Below are 21463 nucleotides of genomic sequence, written 5' to 3' on the forward strand. Positions count from 1 at the left end.
ACCCCTCCTCGCCACTCACTCACCATTGCTGGCCCTGAGCCTCCATGCAACAGCCAGTCTCCTGCTCCCCTCCGGTGTGTCGTGGAATTAAACAAGGAAAACTGCTGACTTTAAACACAACAACACAAAGCTGACTTGCGCACCCCACCTTTAAACAAACATGAACCAGGTGCTATGCGATTCTCAAGCACTGTTAACTTTATCTTGAGGGTAGGACGTAATTAGAAATGCTTTACACTCATGAGTATTCATGTTATGCAAATGTATCACAAGTACAAACCTGCCAGAGGACGGTGTGAAGCTGGACACGCCAATGCCTTTATCTCTGCATCTCAGCCAGCCGTTGGGAAATCGAGATTTCGTATCCCATCGAATTAAGTCACCCCCCCACCCCCCCCCCCCCCCCAACCCATGCCACGTTTCCTGCTCTTGCGGGCTCCGTAAAATTTCCCCTATGTTTTATTTTTTCAGCTTTGATATAGCCTTAATCATTTATGCGCTATGGACATTGTCTATGTAACATAAGCAAAAGTCAGCCTTTGGGAGGTGGTAGCAAGTGCTTGATAATCATTTCTGAAAAAAAACATTTAAAATCTCTATTGTTCAGGGAGTGAAGAAAGTGCTGCAGATTCATGAGAAGCCTGTTCCGCACCATTGCCATAGACCAATTTCACCCCTATAACTCCCAGTGTTCCTACCCACCACCAGCCATGTAATCCCTTGCTTAAAAAAAACTTGGGGTGGTGAAAACATAATTCTGGGAAATTCTGCTCCAATCCCTGAAGGCAATCAAACTGAGTTCCAGGATACCATGCTGACCATGGATAACAGCACTGAACACCTCACCTAGCTTCTGCAAGCATGATATCAGTGCTTGCTCCTGGCACATTTGGACATTTGCAGAAAGTTTGCACTAGACATACTAAGTATCAGAATACTCTTATGTGTGGGGCTGTACCAAGTGAAACCCACAGACAGCACAGCCTCCCAGCCTTGTCATCTATCATGGAGATAGAACCAAGGAACCACAGAACCGTAGATAAGTTATGGTGCAGAAAGAGGCCATTCAGCCCATCATGTCTGTGCCAGCCAGAAAAGGATGAAAAATGAACTAGCCGCTCATTTAAATCCCACTTTCCAGCATCTGATCCATAGCCTTACAGGTTACAGCACTTCAGATGCAGATCCAAGTACCTTTTAAATGATAAAAGCAAAATACTGCAGATGCTGGAAATCTGAAACAAAAACAGAAAATGCTGGAAAAGCTCAGCAGGTCTGACAGCATCTGTGGAGAGAGAAACAGAGTTAACATTTCGAGTCCATATGACTCTTCTTTCTGAAGAAAAATATCCTTCTGGCTGGAGCATGTCAGAATCCATGAGGAAAGGCATCAGGATCCTCATCTCCAATCAGTTGGGGCGAGGGAGGAAATCAGAAATTGGCAGCCCATTTCACTTATAATCTGGACTATAAAACTCTGTCCAAGGCCTTTGCTAATCAGCTCAGCTTTGCTCTGAAGTTGGTTATATGCCCTGATCAGACCAGCACTGTACCCAGCAGGAAGATCTCTGATAGTCTCGTGCTGCTCAGGGATACAATTGCTTACATATGGGATGGGAGTGTGGACACCTGCCTCATCAGCCTGGACAAGGAGGAGGTCTTTGACAGAATATCACACACTTACATAATAAATGTGCTCTCCAAAATGAGGCTTTGGGGAGGGAATCCATAATTGGATCCAGCTGCTCTATACAAATAGTGCAGACTCAATCAATGGGCGGGAATCGGAAAGCTTTCCGATCAAATCTGGAGTCAGGTAAGAGTGTCATCCCCCTGTTTTGCTCATGTGCTGTATCGAGATTGCTGAGACAATGAGGAAGGATGTTGTCATAAGAGGGGTGACAACCCTAGGCAGTGGAGGACTCAGATTAAAGCCTCTCTTGTTTCTGCTCAGATCCACTAGCGACTCATAGACTGATGAGCGTCAGCAACCAATTGGCCTTGGGAACCAAAGTGCATCCTGTCAAGAGTGAGGCCATGTTCTTTGGGAACTGGGCTGACCAATCCTTTGTCCCCTTCACTGTCAGGTCAGACTACCTGAATGTGCTGGGGATATGTGATGAGTGTAGTGGTGGAAGGTTGTTTTTTGGACTGGAGGAATGGGGTTCTCCAGGGGTCAGTGTTAGGACCCTGCTCTTCTTGATAATATATTAATGACAGGCCATGATTTTCCAGTCCCAATAGTGGTGGGTTTAATGGCGGGTGGGGAGGCAACAACGAAGCAGGAGCTGAAAATCGGTTTATCGCCGTTGTGAAATGATGGAGGGAACGTGCGCTCCCACCTGTCATGTCAGGGTCGCCACTCCCACCAGAGGCCGGCATGAAACCGTTTGCATCCAATTAATGGTGTGCAGATGAAACCCCGACTGGAATCTTCACCCCTGACCCTGTCCAATTATCCGTGCTGCCAGTGGGATGTCATGCCGGTCTGGAACATGTCCGGACCAATGTTGTGTGGACATGTCGACACTCACCTGGAAGAAGGCCTGGAGCAGCTTGCAGAGAGTGGAAGATGCAGGCCGCCAGTGACCGTGGACCCTGGAACACCACGTGCAGCAGTGGGTGGGTGGAGCATCAACTACGTGGATTGCTGCACTGCAGGAGCTTCCAGGATGTGGGTCTTCATGCTTCAAGAGCTTCTAGGAGGTGCATTTTCTTGCTGTAGCCGGACGGCTGCGTGAGATATTATTGGATGACATTGAGCGCTGGGGAAGGTAGGTGGTGGGGGGTGTTGGGGGGAGTGCGGGGGCGGTGTGGGTGGGGAGGTTGGGGTGGGGGGGTGGAGGAATGAAGAGGCGGGGAGAGTGTGGAGGCCTAGAGGTGGGTGGGGGAGGTTGGAGGTGGCAGGGGAAAGAGGGAGATGTTGCAGGGGTCGTGGAATGGCTGAGGCGGTTTATGGAGCAGGAGGGTGGGAAGGGCCATGTTGGCGTGCAAGTCGGGGGGGCGGGTGGGGTGCTGGGGTGTGCAGGGGCAAACGGGCATAGGGAGGTTTGCAGATGCAAATGTGCATGGGGGAGTGTGGAGGTGTGAATGCGCATGGGGGAGCGTGGAGGTGTGAATGGGCATGGGGGAGCGTGGAGGTGTGAATGGGCATGGGGGCGAGTGGAGGTGTGAATGGGCATGGGGGGGAGTGGAGGTGTGAATGGGCATGGGGGGAGTGGAGGTGCGAATGGGCATGGGGGCATGGAGGTGCGAATGGGCATGGGGGCATGGAGGTGTGAATACGCATGGGGGGCGTGGAGGTGTGAATGGGCATGGGGGGGAGTGGAGGTGCGAATGGGCATAGGGGGCATGGAGGTGCGAATGGCCATGGGGGGAGTGGAGGTGTGAATGGGCATGGGGGGGGCATGGAGGTGTGAATGGGCATGGGGGGCATGGAGGTGCGAATGGGCATGGGGGGCATGGAGGTGCGAATGGGCATGGGGGGAGTGGAGGTGCGAATGGGCACGGGGGGGAAGAGGGGAAAGGGGTTGGGAGGGAGGGTCTGTGGTGTCAGCTGCTGAGTCGCGGGAGGCATACTAAGGGAATTGCTGATGGGAAGGGATGGTGAGGGTTAAAGGGGGCACTGGGAGGCAGTAAGGTGGGAGGGTGAGGGCCCTGCAATGATGGGTGAAGGGATGCCGAGGGTTGTTGGAGGGAACACAGAAATAAAACTGGATTCTGGGGGTAGAAAGGATGAGGGGGGCCAGGGGGGCATGTCTATTGTCATGAGTGTGCGCTCCTCGGGAAGGTAGGGTACGTGGACATTTACCTGCACCGGACGGAAGGCGATGGGGGAGGGTTGTAGGGTAATTGTGGGTGGGTCTAAGGTCACAGCAGGAGGGTCAAAGGTTTTGGAGGGGAGGGTGTGGGTCATGGGCAGGGAGGTGAAATGTGTTGGACTTGACCTGAAAAGTCACACGCACCAAGGCCGCTGGCAACTTTCTCGAGCCTCGAGGTGGAGATCTCGAGATGCTGCTTGGGAATTGGCTCATCAGGAGTGGGCGGAGTGGCAGGGTCAGCTCAGCTGGACAACTGAACGGGGACCCCAGCCCGTAGTACTGACAAGGGTAAGGCGTTTCAACAGATGCGAGCATGAAGGGCAAAGACTGAGTGTGCGCATCAGGCTTCTTGCACATGACTCACAAGGGCCCTGGCAGAGATTCTTGCCTCCCTGCAACATGCAAGGTTTTGGGGAACTTGGACCCAGTCTGAGGTGTCCCCTGAAGATGTGGAGTTGTTGGGGGGTGGGATGACTGGGGGATGCACAGGCTTAATGACTAGGAATCACAATTAAACCCCATCGGACCTTATTAGAGTACAAGTGTAGTCTATTTACATAAGTGTAAGAACATTAACAATTATAATGCACCTGTGCAACCATATGTGAAATCATAACTTCCTAATCTTTCACACCATACCAATTCTTCTAGGTGCTCCCCTGACATCCACAGCAGGGGTGGAGGCAGTTTGCCCTGTTGTCTAGGATGACATTGATGGGCATCCTGTGGAGGCTCGAAGCCTGGAGGCCCCTGGCTTACTTTAGCTGTCCTGCTGTGGGGCAGCTGTTCCCTCTGCGGTCACAGAGGACAAAGTTGAAGAGAGTCACAGGCAAGGGGATTCAGAAGGGCCGGGCACCCTCGGGGAGCCCTGAGTGGAGGTCAGCTGTCCAACAGCTGCTCCTCCCTTGAGGAGAAGGGGCACCTGGAGGGAGGTCAAGGAGCCCCACCCCCTCACGTAGCCGCAGCAAGATCTCGCTCATGGCTACAGCGATGGAGTGCAGGTCTGCGTGCATCTCCGACAGAAATTTGGCATTCTGCAGGACGGGGCGATCCATGAAATCCGTCATTCTCCCCATAGAGACCTCCACGCAGCACAGGTCGGAACTGCTTCATCAGACAGCAGGAGGACGGACTCCTCCGCCTCACATGCCACGCTGTTTACGGCCTCTGACACCTCTGCCTGATGTTCCCCCGCCTCTCACTGCATCTCCAGCATCTCGGGCAGGGCCCATCCCACAGGCTCATCATCCAATTCGGACACCGCAGATGCTTCTTCCACAGCAGTCCTCCGAGTGCCAGAGAGCTTGGCTGACCCTGCCTTCTCCTGCTGTAGACATGTGTCCGAGTGATGACCACCGTAATGTGAGACCCTGTCTGAACTAGATCTAATACCCATTGAGGTGTGTGTCTCTGGGCTGCTGGAGGGTGCAGTGATTGCTGTGACGGCTCTATATGTGTACTTTCTTCCTCCTCCCCAATGTCCTTGGTCCTCTGTGGGCGGGAGGACCAACCGGATAGGGCTTCTTCTTCTGGCTTTCCCTTCTTCCTGCTGGCGCCTGTAAGTGAGAGAGGAGAGAGTGACAATCACAATGAGCTGTCTCCAAAATGGAGGAACGCATGATACTTAGGTTTCTATGTGACTACATTATGTATGGATCCTTACGGGATGGAGGCTGCCCGCCGACATCTCTATCTGCATAGGCTTGGTCCGGTTCCTCCCCTGCCAGCTGGGCTACCCGCTCCTCGAACTCTGTAAATTCCTCAGTTCAGGTGGGCCCCCTCCCGTCTTCTCTCTCTCTCTCTCTCTCTCCTGTTGTGCCGTAATGTTTCCTGCACAAAGAGAGAAGATGTGGTTGAGAGCAATTGGGTTTCAGTATCTTTCTCATTCTTCCACTCTTACAAATAACCCCCTGGATTGTGTGCCATGTGATTGATGCGCTGCAGGTTGTCCACAGGGTTCTGGGGCAGCACCGTCCAGAGCGGTGAGCCCATGCAGATATAAGGGTAAGGTTCACAGAGGCATGCCATTAGCGGTACTTGCTGGTGCCCTCAACACCTAATGCCCCTCCTGGCCTCCACTGCATTGAGCAGCACATCGAGGGAAGCATCGCTGAATCTGGGAGCTGGAGCTCTCTGGGATCGTCGGCCCATCTCCTCCTTCCACGGTGGGTAAGCGACAAAGACGTTGATGTCCGGGCGCCTTTTAAGTACGGCTCCGCAATGGGAAACACTCCAGGTTCCTGCACCCAGCACCGGACTTGGGCCGAGAATGGAAAATCCCAGCCTTAGACTTTGGTGTACAGAGCACAATTTCAAAATTTCAGATGATATAAAGCTTGGAAGTATTGCAAACTGTGAGGATGAAAGTGTCAACTTTCAAAAGGACTTAGAACAGGTTGGTGGAAAAGACAGATTGGTGGCAGATGAGATTTAATGTAAAGAAGTGTGAAATTATTCATTTTGATAGGGAGAATGAGGAGAGGCAATATAAAATAAAGGGCACAATTCTAAAGGCAGTGCAGGAGCAGAGGGACTTGGGGGTATATGTGCACAAATCATTGAAGGTTGCAGGGCAAATTGAAAGCACGGTTGATAAAGCACATGAGATCCTGGTCTTTATCTGCAGGGGCTTAGAGGACAAAAGCAAGGAAGTTATGATAAACTTATATAAAATGCTGGCTTGGCCACAATTGGAGTACTGTGTACAGTTCTAGACACCAACAAGGGTGTGAAGGCATTAGAGAGTACAGAAAAGGTTCATGAGAATGATTCCGGGGAAGGCAGGCTTCAGTTATGTAGAAAGATTAGAGAAGCCGGTACTGTTCTCTTTAAAAGAAGAGATTTGATAGAGGTTTTCAACATCATGAAGGGTCTGAACAGAATAGATAGGGGGAAACTGTTCCCATTGGTGGATTGATTGAAAAGTAGAGGACATCGATTTAAGGTGATTGGCAAAAGATGCATTGATGGCATGAGGAAAACCTTCTTTATGCAACGAGTGGCACTGTCTGAGAGCGTGGCGGAGGCAGATTCAATGATGGCTTTCAAAAGAGCCTTGGATCATCACCTGAAGCAGAAACATTTGCAGGGCTCAGGGTAAAAGATAGGGGGATGACAGGAGGTGAATTAATTTGCAGAGAGCTGGCACAGACATGATGGGTCGAATGGCTGCCTTCTTTGCTGCAACCATTCTGTGATTCTATATGGTCTGGAGAGGTTAGGGCATGTGCAAAGAGCTGGGAGGAGTGAATAGACAAGGTCAAACAGAAACTGGGCATGTGGGAATGATGTTCCCTCTCCTTTGCGGGTAAGAACCTGATCATGAGATGTTGGTGTTGCTGTATGTGGCACAGGCCTAGCCCACACCACACTCTGTGCCGTGGTGGTCACCTAAGCCACCTTCCATTTTATCTGCAGATTGAAAGTGGACTGTGTCCGCAAGGATACCATGTAAAAATCTCTAGATCAAAGGGAACATGGGGGATAAACGTGCCTAATGTTGCCCTCATCCTGATGAACACCTTTGTTTGCGGCTGCATCAAGCTGTGCACAGACCCTCGGTACACAAAGACCAAGTGTCACTGTGTGCTGCGGTTCTATCTATCCCCGGTGTTGTGAAGGCTGGCCGTGTTACTGCTGAACGGTCCGTTCAGTTGTACTGCGCTGTACCACCTGCCCCTCATGTAAAAGTACATGCAGAAAAACCCTTCAACTGCAAGTCTATCAGGCAGTGATCTGTGTGTAATGTCATCAGGGCCCTGTGGGAAAAGGAGATGGTGGATCCTGTTAAATGGTGCCCTGAGCAAACTGTCAAAGTCATTTGGCAGAGCACCTCATTGCCAATAAGTACCAAAACATAACTTGGCTGGTGGTGAGAGGCGCCCTCCCTGTCAGATCCTCCTTGCATACCTGGAATATCAGTGCCACCACACGCTACCTTCGAAGCAGCTGCAGTGTGAAAGAGCCCATCACCTGCCTGCTTCTGGATTGTGTCTTTACAAAACAGGTCTGGAAGGAGGTCCAGTGCCTTTTGTCGAGGTACATGCTGAGCTGCTCAGTAATGCTCTGTAAAGCTCTGTGCTTTATGGGCTGTTCCCAGGGATGTACACAAGTTAAGCATCAACTCAGTGAAATACACTTTTTGATCTGCCTTAAACTTGCTGATCTTCCTGTCCACGACTGAGTACTGCAGTCTGGCACATTCCAAGGTCCAGAAGTTCATTCTGAGGAATGCACTAATGTTGGGGCAGCTGCTGCAATGGCCGAGTGGGGAAAGGTCCCTCCACCTTAGTACACTGAGTGGCTGGAACCCATGTACACGTATGCTTGGCATTAGCATGGAATACACTACAGTTATCTACATTAAATACCATCTGCTGGATGAGGCCCATTTCCCCCATCGTACCAAGATCTGACTGTTATTGTATTTTTCCCATCCAAGGTTCTAACACTAGTACAAAGCTTTGTGTTATTCATAACATGTGGACAGTTCCCCCAGTTCCTTCAGCCAGATCATCAATGTAGATAATATCGAGAAATGATCATAACATTAATTCCTGCAAGACTCTGCCAGTTCCATGCCAGAGCACAGCCATTAATAACAATCCTCTGACTACCAGAATGCAGCCAATTCTTTATCTAACTTCTGATTGGTTATCCAAACTTAAATTCATCTGTTGTTTATGGTATTCAGTCCTGGTGATGATAACTTTTAGCCCAACCGAACAAAACAACTGCTTTAGGTCATTGAGCTCAGAGACATGAAAAGGCTTGAAACCAAAGTCTAATCAGAAACCGAAAGTTCGGGAAGAACACATCTTCAAGGCTTTTTTTTTGCCAAGAGCTGAAAAAGCATTTTTTTTAATGAGCCCTGATGTTGAATATTTTGCAGGGTGCTGGAGTTGGTGCACCTGAAGGTGAAGACATTTTTATTTTAAAACTTGTACTTTGTAAACACATGGCAGCAGTCTGCAAGTCAAACTGTAAGAAGCACTGTAACTGTGGCTCCGATCCTTCAGACATAAAACTAACCAACCAACAGTGGCTTCTCCATAGAAGAAAAAATGAAGTGCTTACCCAAATGTGGATTCGTCATGGGAGCTGTAATCAAAATAAAAAGCATGAGTTCCTCTGTCATTATTACACTATTTCCACTACTCCATATTATTTCTGTTCATTCTGCTTTATCATTGCCCTGTAGTCTTATTTTCTATCACTTAAAACCAAAGCAAGTCAAATATATTTTAGCACATTAATTAAATTACACTTCTCGCCGCCCCCCCCACCGAGATCATGCTGAAGTTTAATAGTCGCATCAAGCCAACATTTTAGTTCAAACGTTTTTTTTTGAAATGGAGAACCAATACTTAGCGATTAATCTACAAAATAAGCGACTACAGTTAGCTACAGCACATAATTCATTACATAACATAAAAGTCATGCTAATTCTTGAAGTACTTATATGGTTCCCTTATTATTTTTTACATTAGAATATTTTTTGGCTTCCATTTTTTCAAATATATAAGAAAGCCATACATGCAGGTGGCAGTGGACGCACTACCTGCTCCTGAGGAAATCAATGTAAATCTGCATAGCACCATTAGAAGCGAGATGCTACGTGAAATAATTTGTCCCCCTCTATCTTTAACAATCAGATACGCTTGTTAAACAATAATGAACAAATAGATAGCCATGTACACACTTATTACAGTGACTGTTAAACTTAACTAGCTTCCCTGTGTAGTGGAAAATAACTCGTAGTTTGCTAATGAGAACGTAGAGAGGTGGGTAGGGAAGGAGGGAAGGGATTAATTTATTTTGGGTATTTATTTAGAAAGCTAGTTGATAGAGAGGAATCAAAAGGTTAGGGTAAACAGGTATTGCTCAGATTGCAGAGAGAGGTTGGGAGTGATGTACTGCAAGCAGACAGTGCCTATTTCCACTTTGGTTCTTGGTTTTTTTTAGATTTGGACTTGACAACATAGACAAACACAAAGAAGAAAGGCCAATGAAGTTAATATGTTTTGTGACAAAAACGAGGAATGCCAGTGTGCCTTCCCTTGAAAGGGTGTGGCTAAACAGAGGAACCTAGAACTGCAAGATAGAAATTCCTGAAAATGCAAATTCAGGTTGATAAAACCAAAAGAAGGCCAATAGTGTGATGAATTTTATACATAGGGCAAAGTATAACAAGCAGAAAGAAGTAAATCACATTGGGAGAACCGTGTATAATTTTGGTTGCCCCATGTAATAAAGGCCCTTACGGCCAAATAGTGTATAAACACAGCATGACCAAGATGTTGTCAGGGATAGGAACAATAATTAGGAGAAGGAATATGAGATACTGGGACTATTTCCATTGGAATAAAAGAGGCTAAGTGGAGGTTTAATTGAGTTTTTGTGTTAAAATTGTGAAGGGCTTTGATAGGCTAAGTAAGGAATTACTATTTATTTTGCGTCTGGAGGATGCAACAATTTAATTTTTTACGAAGAGATTACGGAGACAGGCCAGGAGAAATTTGGCTTCTTAAAGGGTTGTTAAATTTTGGTGTCATATTTGACTCCAACATAAGCTTCTGATTACATATCAACATCATCAATAACTCACTAACTTTGCTCGACTCTACCCTGCCTCAGCTCACCTGCTGCTGAAAGCCTCATCCATACCCTTCTTACCTCTAGACTCGACTATTCCAAACACTCCTGGCTGATCCCCCACATTCTACCCTTTGTAACTTGAGGTCATCCAAAATGCTCCTTTCCATGTCCTAACTCATACCAGGTCTCATTCTTCTATCACCCCTGTGCTCACTGACCAACATTGGCTCCTGGTCAGACAACACCTTGAATTAAAATTCTCATCCTCATTTTCAAATCCCTTCATGGCCTCACACCCTCCCCACCTCTGTAATCTCCTTCAGCCCTACAATCCTCTGAGGTGTCTGCGTCCATCTAATTATGGCCTCTTCAGCATTCCCAATTTTAATCACTCCACCACTGGTGTCCATTCAGTTGCCTAAGCCCTAAGCCCTAAGCTCTGAAATTCCTTCCCTACACCTCTCTCTGACTCTCTACCGCTCCTCCTTTAGGACTTTCCTGAAAACCTGTCTCTCTGATCAAGCTTTTGACCATCTGCTGTAATATTGCCTGAAGTGGCTCAGTGTCTAGTTTGCTTTATAATGCTCCTGTGAAAGCCTTGGGACATTTCATTATGTTAAAGGCACTATATAAATGTAACTTGTTGTTGTTGTTAACTCATGGAATGCTTTGCTGTATGGAATGTTTAATCCAAAGGTGTTTGCATCTTACAGAGAGAAATCAATAAGCATTTGAAGCAAAGGATGATACAGAGCTACAGGAAGGGAACAGGGAAATTGGGTTGTGTTTTTATTGCTGTAGCAAAGGGCCAGCATGGGTAAAATGGACTGAAAGGCCTCTTCCTATGTTGTAGGCTGATTGTTCTATAAAAGCTTACAGTATATGTCAGAAATCTCTCAGAATGCAAAAGCCAAAAATAATGAACTGGTCAACTAATGGATCAGTCACTCATCAGCATTCATAATTTTAACAGGAAAAATTGACATAGTGAGGTTTTACTGGTTTTATATCAAAACGTAATCCTTCTCTCATTCCCCTTGCGCTGCGAGTAATTGAAATGAATAATGTAGGAAAAGAAAACCTCTGACAAAATTTTAATGCTGGACTTTCAACCGGAACGGACTGATGGGGGAAAATCCCATCTCTTTTCTTTAAATGTCAAAATCTATTAGGCTGTTGCTAAACAGTAAAACCAGATAACGCTGTCAAGAAGCAACAAATCGACATTGTGTAGTCAAAAGAACAAAAAACAACCCTTATCAGGAAGTTTGTCAGCTAAACACTTGCAATTTGATCTACCCAGCAAACAATTGTTAATAAAAACAGGAAGTTGGAATACTCAGCAGGTCTGGCGGAATCTGTGGAGAAAGAAACAGAGTTAACAATGTAAGTCGAATATGACTTGTCAAAACTGAAGGGAGATAGAAATATAATGGGTTTTAAGCTGTTGAGAAGGGGGGAGTGGGGAGAAGAGCAAAAATGAATGTCTGGGATAGGGTGACAGTGGGAGAGATTAAATAACAAAGACACAATGGAACAAAAGGCAAAGGGAGTGGTAATAGTTATAGTAAAGAAACAAAACATTGGCGTGGAGTGAGTGATAATGGCAGAATAATCAACAGCTCCATCTGAAAGCAAAATCATAAAAACAAAATACAGACTGGCACTTGGCAAAAAAGAGCAAATCAAAATGGAGACAGAATTCATGGTCTGAAATTGTCGAATCCAATATTGAGTCCAGAAGGCTGTAGAAAGGGTGACTAACTCTCAGGAAATAAACTAAGGGACATTTTAACATCCAAGCTAGGGGGCTGGCCAATCTGTTACAGCGAGAGGGAGGCGAGTGTTGGCAAACCTGACAGGATGAGGGGGAATGGTGCTGGAGAACCTGTGGAAGGGGGTGCGGGGATGGATGGATGGGGGTGGGGGGTGTTGCCGAGTCTGTGAGTAGCATGGAAGCAAGCCACCAGGAGGAGAGTGGGGTGTGCATGTGCAGGTACATTCTGCACATGCGCCGCTAAATTTGATGATCGAGGATGTGGGACAAACAGCGTCGCAGATGCAGACAACCCAGAACACAAGACAAGCATCTCTAATGCGGGAAGGTCTCGGAAATCTGAGACGCTTGGTCATCCTGGCTGTAGAGTGGCTAATCAGAAGATGAAGTACTGTTTCCCAAGCTTCTAATTAACTATCATTGTGGTCTTCAGATCATGGAATTTACTGACAGGAAGCCTAAAGATGGTCATTGTTATACGGCTTTAACTTTAAGTTTGAATCGAAACAGGAACCATCTTTGGTTATTATCGATAGGCCAGCGAGGCCTTGGTGATATAACATCTTGTCTGCCATTGAAAGGAACAAAATATTAAAGAAGCTGTTCAGATAACCCTGGTGGCTGCAGATAAGGAAGGAACCTGATTGATCATGGAAGGAGAGCTACAGCCATGGGAATCGATTGTCGGAAGGAGAATGACAGCCAAAGAGGGAACTCAACTCATATGCAGAACAATATCTGTCATGTGCCCAGAACTAGATATTTAAAGGGGACCTGACCCATCACCGGGAGAATGTTGAAGGAAGCCTGTGGGAAACATGATTCATCATCGGGTGAATATTTAAGGAAGCCTGACATATCGTCCGAAGAATATTCAAGGGAGTCTGACCCATTGTTAGATGGATATTTACAATCAAAAGGAGATTGCCACTTATGTAAACATATTTGGGCATGGCATTGATAAAGAGAGCTCACATTCTATTTGAAATATATAAATGTGTATGTGAGTGTGTGCGTGTGTGAGTAGAATAAGAAGGGTATCGTATTGCCAGGTAGACTACAGGGCATTGTATTGCCAGGTAAACATATAAGAGACTGTGATTGTGTAAGTGAGTGTGTGATTGTCTGTACGATTCTGTGCAAGTGAGTGTGTGTGTGTGTTTGCGTGTGACAGTTCACTTAAGCTGTGTGGTTTTTGCTAACCCTGCTTTTAACCTTTATTGCAGGTGCTACATAAGCCATGGTGGAATAGATTTTCTGCATTTTATGTCTGATATAATGAAGCTTAATATTTAATTTATATATTGGAGTTCACTTTCATTATTTCTCATAATTCTCATGTCTGAACCATAGGGCAACCTGTCAAAGGTTAGAAGGTTACATCCCACAATAATCAAATCACTAACCAGTCATAGATAAAGAAGACTGTCTAGTTTGTTTTCTGAGATACAGAACATCCATATTTATCAATAAATCATTGTTAAGTGCCCTTTAATTCATTTGCCCATTCATTAGCTCATCACTCATAATCCAACATTAAAACATAACAACATCAACAAACATAATCAATAGCTGACAGATGTTGACAGGAAACAGAAATGATAGAACAAACAGTGGCCTGTGGTAGGTAAAGGAAAATCAGCTTGTGTTCTCATTTACAATCAGGATTCAGTAACTGGAATAGAAATCCACATATGGATGAAGGTTTGAGGACAGGATCAGTGTGCTTCCCATCTGAGCAGCTTGTTGACATTCACAGTTAAGGTTCAGACATGGAAAAATTATCTCTTTGGCAAGTTATCAGAGAGCAACAACATGTGTAAAACAATAGCCCAGCAAACAGTGAGCATCTTCCGGACAGGCAGTAGGGTAGAGCAAAGCCAAAAACCAAAAATTGAAGGGATCCCCAACCCCTTAAAAGGTTCTACACTTAAAAGAGGAGTTGCTTCCTATTGTACGAGTACCAGGCTTTTAATTGCAACATAGGCAGCATCAGAAGCATATCATCTGGTTGAAAACAGATGATTTGCTCAGATTTGATATGCGCATTGAATTTTCTTTGATAAGGCTCCTATGAAGCACCTCGGGGCATTTTGTTATGTTAAAAATGCCATATAAATGCAAATTGTTGCTGTTGCTGTACAATTCATGTACAGCTTGCGCACAGATTATAAATTGGTGAAGTCAGCAGTTCTCGGAATGTGGGAGATGCCCATCGTGAGCCAAACAAGAAAAACTGTCCTTAAATCAAAATCAGTTCTTCCAGTAGAAATGGTGGTGACAATAATCTCTTTTGCGTTGGCAGTGATGATGGTAGAGAAAGTTCAGGCCAGAGTTTGGGCCTGATGGTAATAACGTGAGGGAACTTGACAGTTTCACAGAAAATCTTCTGCACGAATGCAGCTGCTCCCAAAGCCCTTTCCCAGTGGGCAGTCAGCTTCTCGTTGCTCCTGTGCGCATTTTACTTTTGCATGTGTCTACTTCTGAGCTGCTGCGGTAGACCCAGCCTGCACCTGAAAATAGTGATAAAGGGAGGTAGAGAGAAAGCAAGAGAAACAGATGGACTAAGAAACATAAATAATGGAAAGAGACACATTGAAAGAATCAGACTGAGGTAGAAAGAGCCAGACAGGCACAGAGGAGAGGAAGAGATAGCATGCAGAAGTAGAGAAACAAAGATTTAAGCAGAGAGGCAGATAGACAGAGAACACACACACACACACACACACTCACTCATTGAAAAATTCCTGTGTAGTGCTTGCTAGTCCAATTGGGTATTGGCTACTGGCTTTCCAAATAGCTCAATGGAACTTGTGATTTACAAGTATACTGTTACCATGCTAATGTTCCCCCCAATGTTCGAGCCTGCCATCCCTAATACATTGTCATCCCAAGGGCTAATTTGGTAACTAATAGGTAGCAAGCTTCAGTCATTCATAAATACATCGGATTCAGATTTCAGAATGAATGAGCAACAAAGATCCAGATGAATTATCAGCATTAATAACATGGATTTTCTCCAGTGGTAACAAAAAGTTAGTGTTGTAGTCTGTTATTTCCAAGAAACATTTTTTAATTCCAATTATTGTATGAATATGATTTATCAAACACTTATAGAGTAGGCAATACTCTATCATCAGCTCAAATATTGGCAATTCTAACTCATTTTCCATTTTGAAAATAAATAAGAGCCCAGAGTGCTGCATGAATCGGAAGACAGATAATGCAGTTATCTAAATAAAATTTCTTGTGGTTTAATTATGTATAATTAGCCACTAGCATCTCAGTTGTCACAAATGCAAATGTTAATATGTTAATTACTTAATTACTTTCTACTCAATGTAACACCAAGCTCTTCAGTTATACAAAACGGTGCCACCAATATAAATAATAAGTAAGTTTTACCCACAGACAGTGCAAGAAAACAGTGAGAAACCTGTTATATAAATAAACCACTTGATTATGGGAGATCAACATAATCAAAACCCAAAGTATGATTTTATCTCTTTCCTACTGCCACAGGAACAGAAATAGGCCATTCAGCTACTCGAGCCTGAATTGCCATTTGAAGAGATCTTGGTTGGTATGTGACCTAACTCCACATGCCCTTCTTTGTCCCTTAATATCTTAGGATAACAAAACTTATCAATCTCAGATTTAAAATTAACCATTGATTTAGCATCAATTGCTGCTTTCAGAAGCTTCTATTACCTTTTCTCTATTTCCTATTTTCACTCCTGAAAGGCCTGGCTATAATTTTTAGACTATGCTCCCCCACCGACCCCCCATAACCCCACCCAGTTTTGGACTCTCCAACTAACATCGCCCCTTCTAAATTCCAGGGAATACAATCCTAATTTGTGTAACCTCTCTTAATTTAACCTTTGGAGTTCACATATCAGTTTGTTAAACTATGCTGTAGTCCCTTGGCGATCAGTGTATCTTTCGTGAAGTGTGGAGCCCAGAACTGTTCACAACTATTACTCCAGGTGTGATCTAACCAGGGCTTTGTCTGGCTGAAGCATGACTTCTGCCATATTATGTTCTAGTCCTTTAGCTATGAAGGTCAGCTTCCATTAGCCTTGCGAGTTATTTTCTGCAGTTATTCATGTCAATTTAAATGATCTACGTGTCTGGACCCCTAAGTCTCATTCAACCTCCATTGTTTTTGACTTTTCACCATTTAGAAAGTACCCTGTTCTATCATTTTTTAGATCCAAAGTGGGATACCTCACATTTACTACACTGAAATCCATTTGCCATGTACAGTTTTGCCCATTCACATAACCTACTAACATCTCTTTATAATTTTATGCTTCCATCTACTCTGCTTACAATGCCCCCCCTATCTTTGTGTGATCAGTAAATCTGCATACATGGCTTTCTGTCTCACCATCTAAGTGGTTAACAAATACAGTGAATAATTGAGTCCCAGCATAAAACCGCTTTGAGAATCTCTTTTTAAAAAGTGCTTAGTATTCACAAATGGCAACTTTCTATAAAATATCAGTTTGAAATCAGGAAGCACGGAATAGAAATATTACACATTCCTCATGAATAAAAAGCCTTGAGAGAATTTGATAAACAAGTCCTTGGATTGGAGATTATATGAAAGATCTTCAAAAGCCATGAGCCAGGCTCTTAGTTTGAAGGCTTCAACCTCACATGAATTGGTTTGACATACATAAACAAATTCTGTCATCCAAGAAGCCAGCCAACACATCGCTGGCTAATTGGCTGCAAGAAGCTGTTAGTTCACCGATTCAACTAGCCTTCCAAATCTGGAGCCTGGAGCTTAAGGTGAAACACACAGACAAGGCCTGAACATTGCTCACATATGCCAAGAGGTTTGAAATAATTCTTCAGACATAGGGAGTAATCGCTGCTTTGATGCAGCTATGGCTTAGTAGTAGAACTTTCACCTATGAGTCAAAAAGTTGCTGGTGCAAGGCCCATCCTAGAGCTTTGAGCACAGAATCTAGGTTGGCACTCCATTGCCGTGCTCAGGTAGTGTTGCACTGTCGGAGGAGCTGTCTTTCACAGGTATGTTAAATGAGGCCCTGTCTGCTCTCTCTGGTGGACATAAAAGATCCCATGGCACAATTTGTAAAAGAGCAGATGAGTCCTGACCAATATTAATGTTCCAACTAACATCATTGAAACACAGAACAGGCAAGCGGGGAAGTCAGCCAATTCGAAGGCGTGGGCTGGGGGGAGTAACACTCAGGCAAGGCTGGCTCCATCTTTAAAAGGCAGCTAGCAGCAGCAAGGGAGTCCTGACAACTGCTGAAATAGTGACATGGCAGAAGGCGGAGCAACGGTAGCATCCAGGTTCACTGATATCTTCTTGGAGGTGCTCCTCCTGACAGCAACAGCACGGAGGGAAGTCCTGTTCCTTCACGATAGCAGGAGGAAACTAAAAACCTTAAATGCTGGAAAAACTCAGCAGGACTGGCAGCACCTATGGAGAGATAAACAGTTAGTGTTTCGAGTCTGCATGACTCTTAAGTCCTATGGACTCGTAATGTTAACACTGTTTCTCTCTCCACAGATGCTGCTACCCCTGCTAAGCTTTTCCAGCATTTTCTGTTTTCATTTCAGATTTCCAGCATCTGCAGTATTTTGTTTGTATTAGGGCAGGAGAAAATTGACTGGCCAAACCAGATGGAGATATCAAAGGGGCTGAGCAGCTGAGGGTTGTTCCACGTACTTGGCTGCAGAGTCCTAAGAGGCTCAATGACCTGATGTGTTCTAGCAAGGTCAGTTCAGCACATGATATTCAGCTCACGGAGTTAAATGTGACGAAAGGTGAATATGAGATTGGAGAAGTGGATGCCCAGCCAGTAAGTGACAATGCTCAAGCAGCAACATTGGCTGTCAGGTGCATGTTAGCCTCTCTGTGGAGGACCCTGGTCAAATAGAGTTAATTCCTGCACTGCCAGTACTGAATGGCCATCCGAAGGAGGCTCCCATGTTGTGCCATGATGGACGTTAGGCTGCTACCAACATAGGTGTAGCGCTTGTCTTTGATAGGTGAGTAACAATGGAAATTTGTGATTGCAGGAGAAGAGAGCTCACAATGCTTGAGAAAGATCAAGAACTGGAGGCTGCATGCCACACATGGTGATCCTCACACCTAGAGAAGAAGAGGCATTGGAGCTGGGAGGCATGGAAGCAGCACAGGCATCACACACTGATGGTGAGACTCAGATAGTGAGTGCCCTAAAGGGTGGACATCATAGACCATCTGACAAGCACAAAACATACAGCTCTTGCATGTTCCAGCTGATTAGTCAGAAGGACATGTTGGCCCTCAAGGCCTCAGGCAACCAGAGGATGACTGCCATGGAGCAGACAGGTCAGCAGCCTGCCTCCATCTCAGCTGACAATACACTGCAAGTGGGTGAAAAAGTCCACCTAGCTGCATTTGGGTTTCATGGGATTAAATTATGTATTTAGATGTCACCTTGTTGTTTAATTGTAATGGCTTTTGATATGCCGCACGACAGAGAGATTTCTTCAGTTATTTATACATGACTGGACCATTGACAGATGGATGGCTTTTGCAAAGCATGTGATGGGAAGGAGCACACTGGATGAGGTCAATGCATTTCCCATGCCATGGCTTCACGTGTTCCATCCTATGGGATGGCAAGGGCATTCAAAGAAAGGGCAGCAGGCTATGGAAGGTGGAAGATCTATTTCAATAATGGGTGTGTAAGGAAGGTTCATTAGAAAGCTGGCCGCATTTGTAGGTCACAAACCTCCCTCAAATGCCTTGCCTGTGCTCCCTCGAAGTCTTCATCGTACTGTGTCTGGTCAACATCCTCTTCCATATCCTCATCTTGAAAGGAGACATCATGCACCAGGATGTCCTCATTGTTCAAAACATCTCCCCTTTGCAGTGCCAGGTTTTGCAGTGCACAGCACACCACAATCATATGCAAGACCTTTGCTGGGACATATTGAAAGGCCTTACTGGATCAAGGCACGTGAACAACACCTCCAGAAGCCCTTTGTCTGCTCAATGGTCGCTTGAGTTGTCCCGTAGCAGCTATTGTATTTCTCCTCTGCATCTGTGCTTCGATTCCCATAGCCGTCAAGAGACACGGCTTCAGTGTTTGATCTTTATCACCCTGTATCCATCGTGGAAGGTGGTGGGAGGCCTGAAAAGGCCGAGCATCTATGATTGCTGGAGTATGAAGGCGTTGTCACAGCTTCCTGGGAATCTTGCACATACCTGGAGGATCAATTTGTGGTGGTCGCAGACCAGTTGTACATTGATTGGGTGGAAGTCATTCCTATTGATGAAGGCTGCCGTCTAGTCTATGGAAAGGGGCCACATGCAAGCAGGCAGTGATGTGGGGAATCCAGTGGTGGCCCTGAATCCTATAGTACTTTCAACCTGACTGTCTGGATCAGTGTACAAGCATGTGTATGGGCTGGCCCTCTTGAACATGGCATTGGTGACCATCTTGATTCAGTGATGAGTCTCAGACTGTGAGATCTCGCAAGTACCAATGATCCTGAACTATAGGAATTCAGCATCACAGTGACCTTCACCACCACAGCAATGGGCGCCTGCCACTTCCCATTGGGTTCTGATCCTCCTCCATCATGGTGCACAGCTCAGTGACAACCTTCCTGGAGAGGCACAGTCTTTGGCGACATTGCTGCTCCAACATTTTTACGAAGCAGGTGATAAACCCTCCCTGGTGGATAACATCTTCTGTGCAAAAGAGGCTGGTTGTCTGCCACTTTTTGCACACCATATCCATGCCTTATGATCTTGGTCCCCCTCTGGGTGCTGCAGCCCTGCTTCCAGAGGTTGCAGCTCTCTCCCTCCTTGATGCTCCTTCTCACTGGAGGTCTCAAGGTTTACTAAATAAGGTGCATTGCAAAATTCTGCTCAGTTCCCAGGGCCTCCCAACCCCTTACTTTGTGCATACAAGTGCTGAGTCAGAGGGGGTACTCAATCAGAGTACCTTCACTGTGCCAGCCAGGTTGCACAGCCTCCAGGTTGGTACTGCTGCTGTATACTCAGTTTCACCCTCCATACCAAGCCAAGCTGCCTCTCACATGGCTGCCAACCGCAGCAGAGACTGACCTTGCACTGAGCCTCCGCCTCCTTGTAGCTGGCAGGGTGAAATTCTGTTGTTCTCGTGCATCCCTCACAAAATGGAAAAATGTTGGTGAAACGTAATTAATTGCCTGTTAACAGGCTTAATGACTTTCTGCCACCTTCAAATGCAGCCTCCTCCTGCCAGCCTGGCCAACTCTGGGAATAGCCCCCAGCGGCATGAACACATCAGGCTTCTATCCCAACGCCATTTGTCATCATTTTCCTGTCCCTATCACCTTTCATCCCGTCTCCAAAGAACTGGCAAAATCCTAGACTAAATTTCAATATGTTCAGCACGGACGTGCCACTGGGAGAATACACAAAGAAGATTACAGCTCCTTAATTCACTTTTAAAATACATGATGTTTCAGTGTGGTATGCTTTCCACTTCATTTTGTGCTATAGTCCATTGGTGTGCTTACAAATTAATAGCCAGGTGTCTTTTTGACAAGACTGTCAAGTGTCATACACCAATGTGTGTCTCAAAATTAGTCAAGGTTCAAAGGACTGAACAAACTGAGGTGCAGTATTATCAATTAAACTGGATCAGGATCCTATTCTACTGAAGAACTATAGTGAATCAAAGAGCTTCACAACCCATAAGAATCAAGGTATGAGAAGGCTGCATCCAGGATTTATGGTCTGTTTTATAAAAGTGTGTAACAGATAATATGCATAATGAAAGAATAAGTTCATAAATTATTTTTTTTTTAAATGTTAAACAATCTGAGAAATTGCTGCATTTATCTCAAGCAATTCAATTTCCCACTGCTCTTTATAGTAGTTTTCCAAGGTTGAAATGTCTCTTAGTATAATTCTTACCATCAGTGTACTTAATGACTCGAATGGTGGAATCACCTTCTCCAAATCGTGTAATAGGTGTCAGACGAACTTCGTAGGCCTCAGGCTTCAAAAGTTCAGTCAGGTTATGTGTGATTAACTCTCCTGCTTGGATCATAGTATTCATTGAAATTTCTTGTTCCCACCAACGCTGTTGGCCAGTCTGAAAATGAAGTGAATAATGAGATTGGTCAGTGCCGGTAATCACTTCAACAGTTTTTTTTTAATTATAATTACCGTTGCATTCAGAAAGTAAATATTCTGAGAATTGGCAAGAAGAGACTGCATTGATTTGAGTTTGACTAC

At 45.3% G+C, this 21463-nt stretch overlaps 1 protein-coding gene across 2 annotated transcripts in view; it reads right to left on the reverse strand.

The window, feature by feature from the left end:
* The window catches only part of mdga2a (MAM domain containing glycosylphosphatidylinositol anchor 2a), a 918070-nt gene that overhangs the window by 118655 nt on the left and 777952 nt on the right, over positions 1-21463 (reverse strand). For both annotated transcript variants that reach the window (XM_078562337.1, XM_078562336.1), the window contains exons 11-12: positions 21140-21320; positions 8898-8921 (exon numbers count right to left, since the gene is read on the reverse strand). In XM_078562337.1, the coding sequence (XP_078418463.1) occupies positions 8898-8921; positions 21140-21320 (205 nt within the window). The remainder of the gene's footprint in view (positions 1-8897; positions 8922-21139; positions 21321-21463) is intronic.

The sequence above is a fragment of the Cetorhinus maximus genome, chromosome 18, assembly GCF_964194155.1.
Source record: "Cetorhinus maximus chromosome 18, sCetMax3.hap1.1, whole genome shotgun sequence".
In the NCBI taxonomy this organism is placed as follows: domain Eukaryota; kingdom Metazoa; phylum Chordata; class Chondrichthyes; order Lamniformes; family Cetorhinidae; genus Cetorhinus; species Cetorhinus maximus.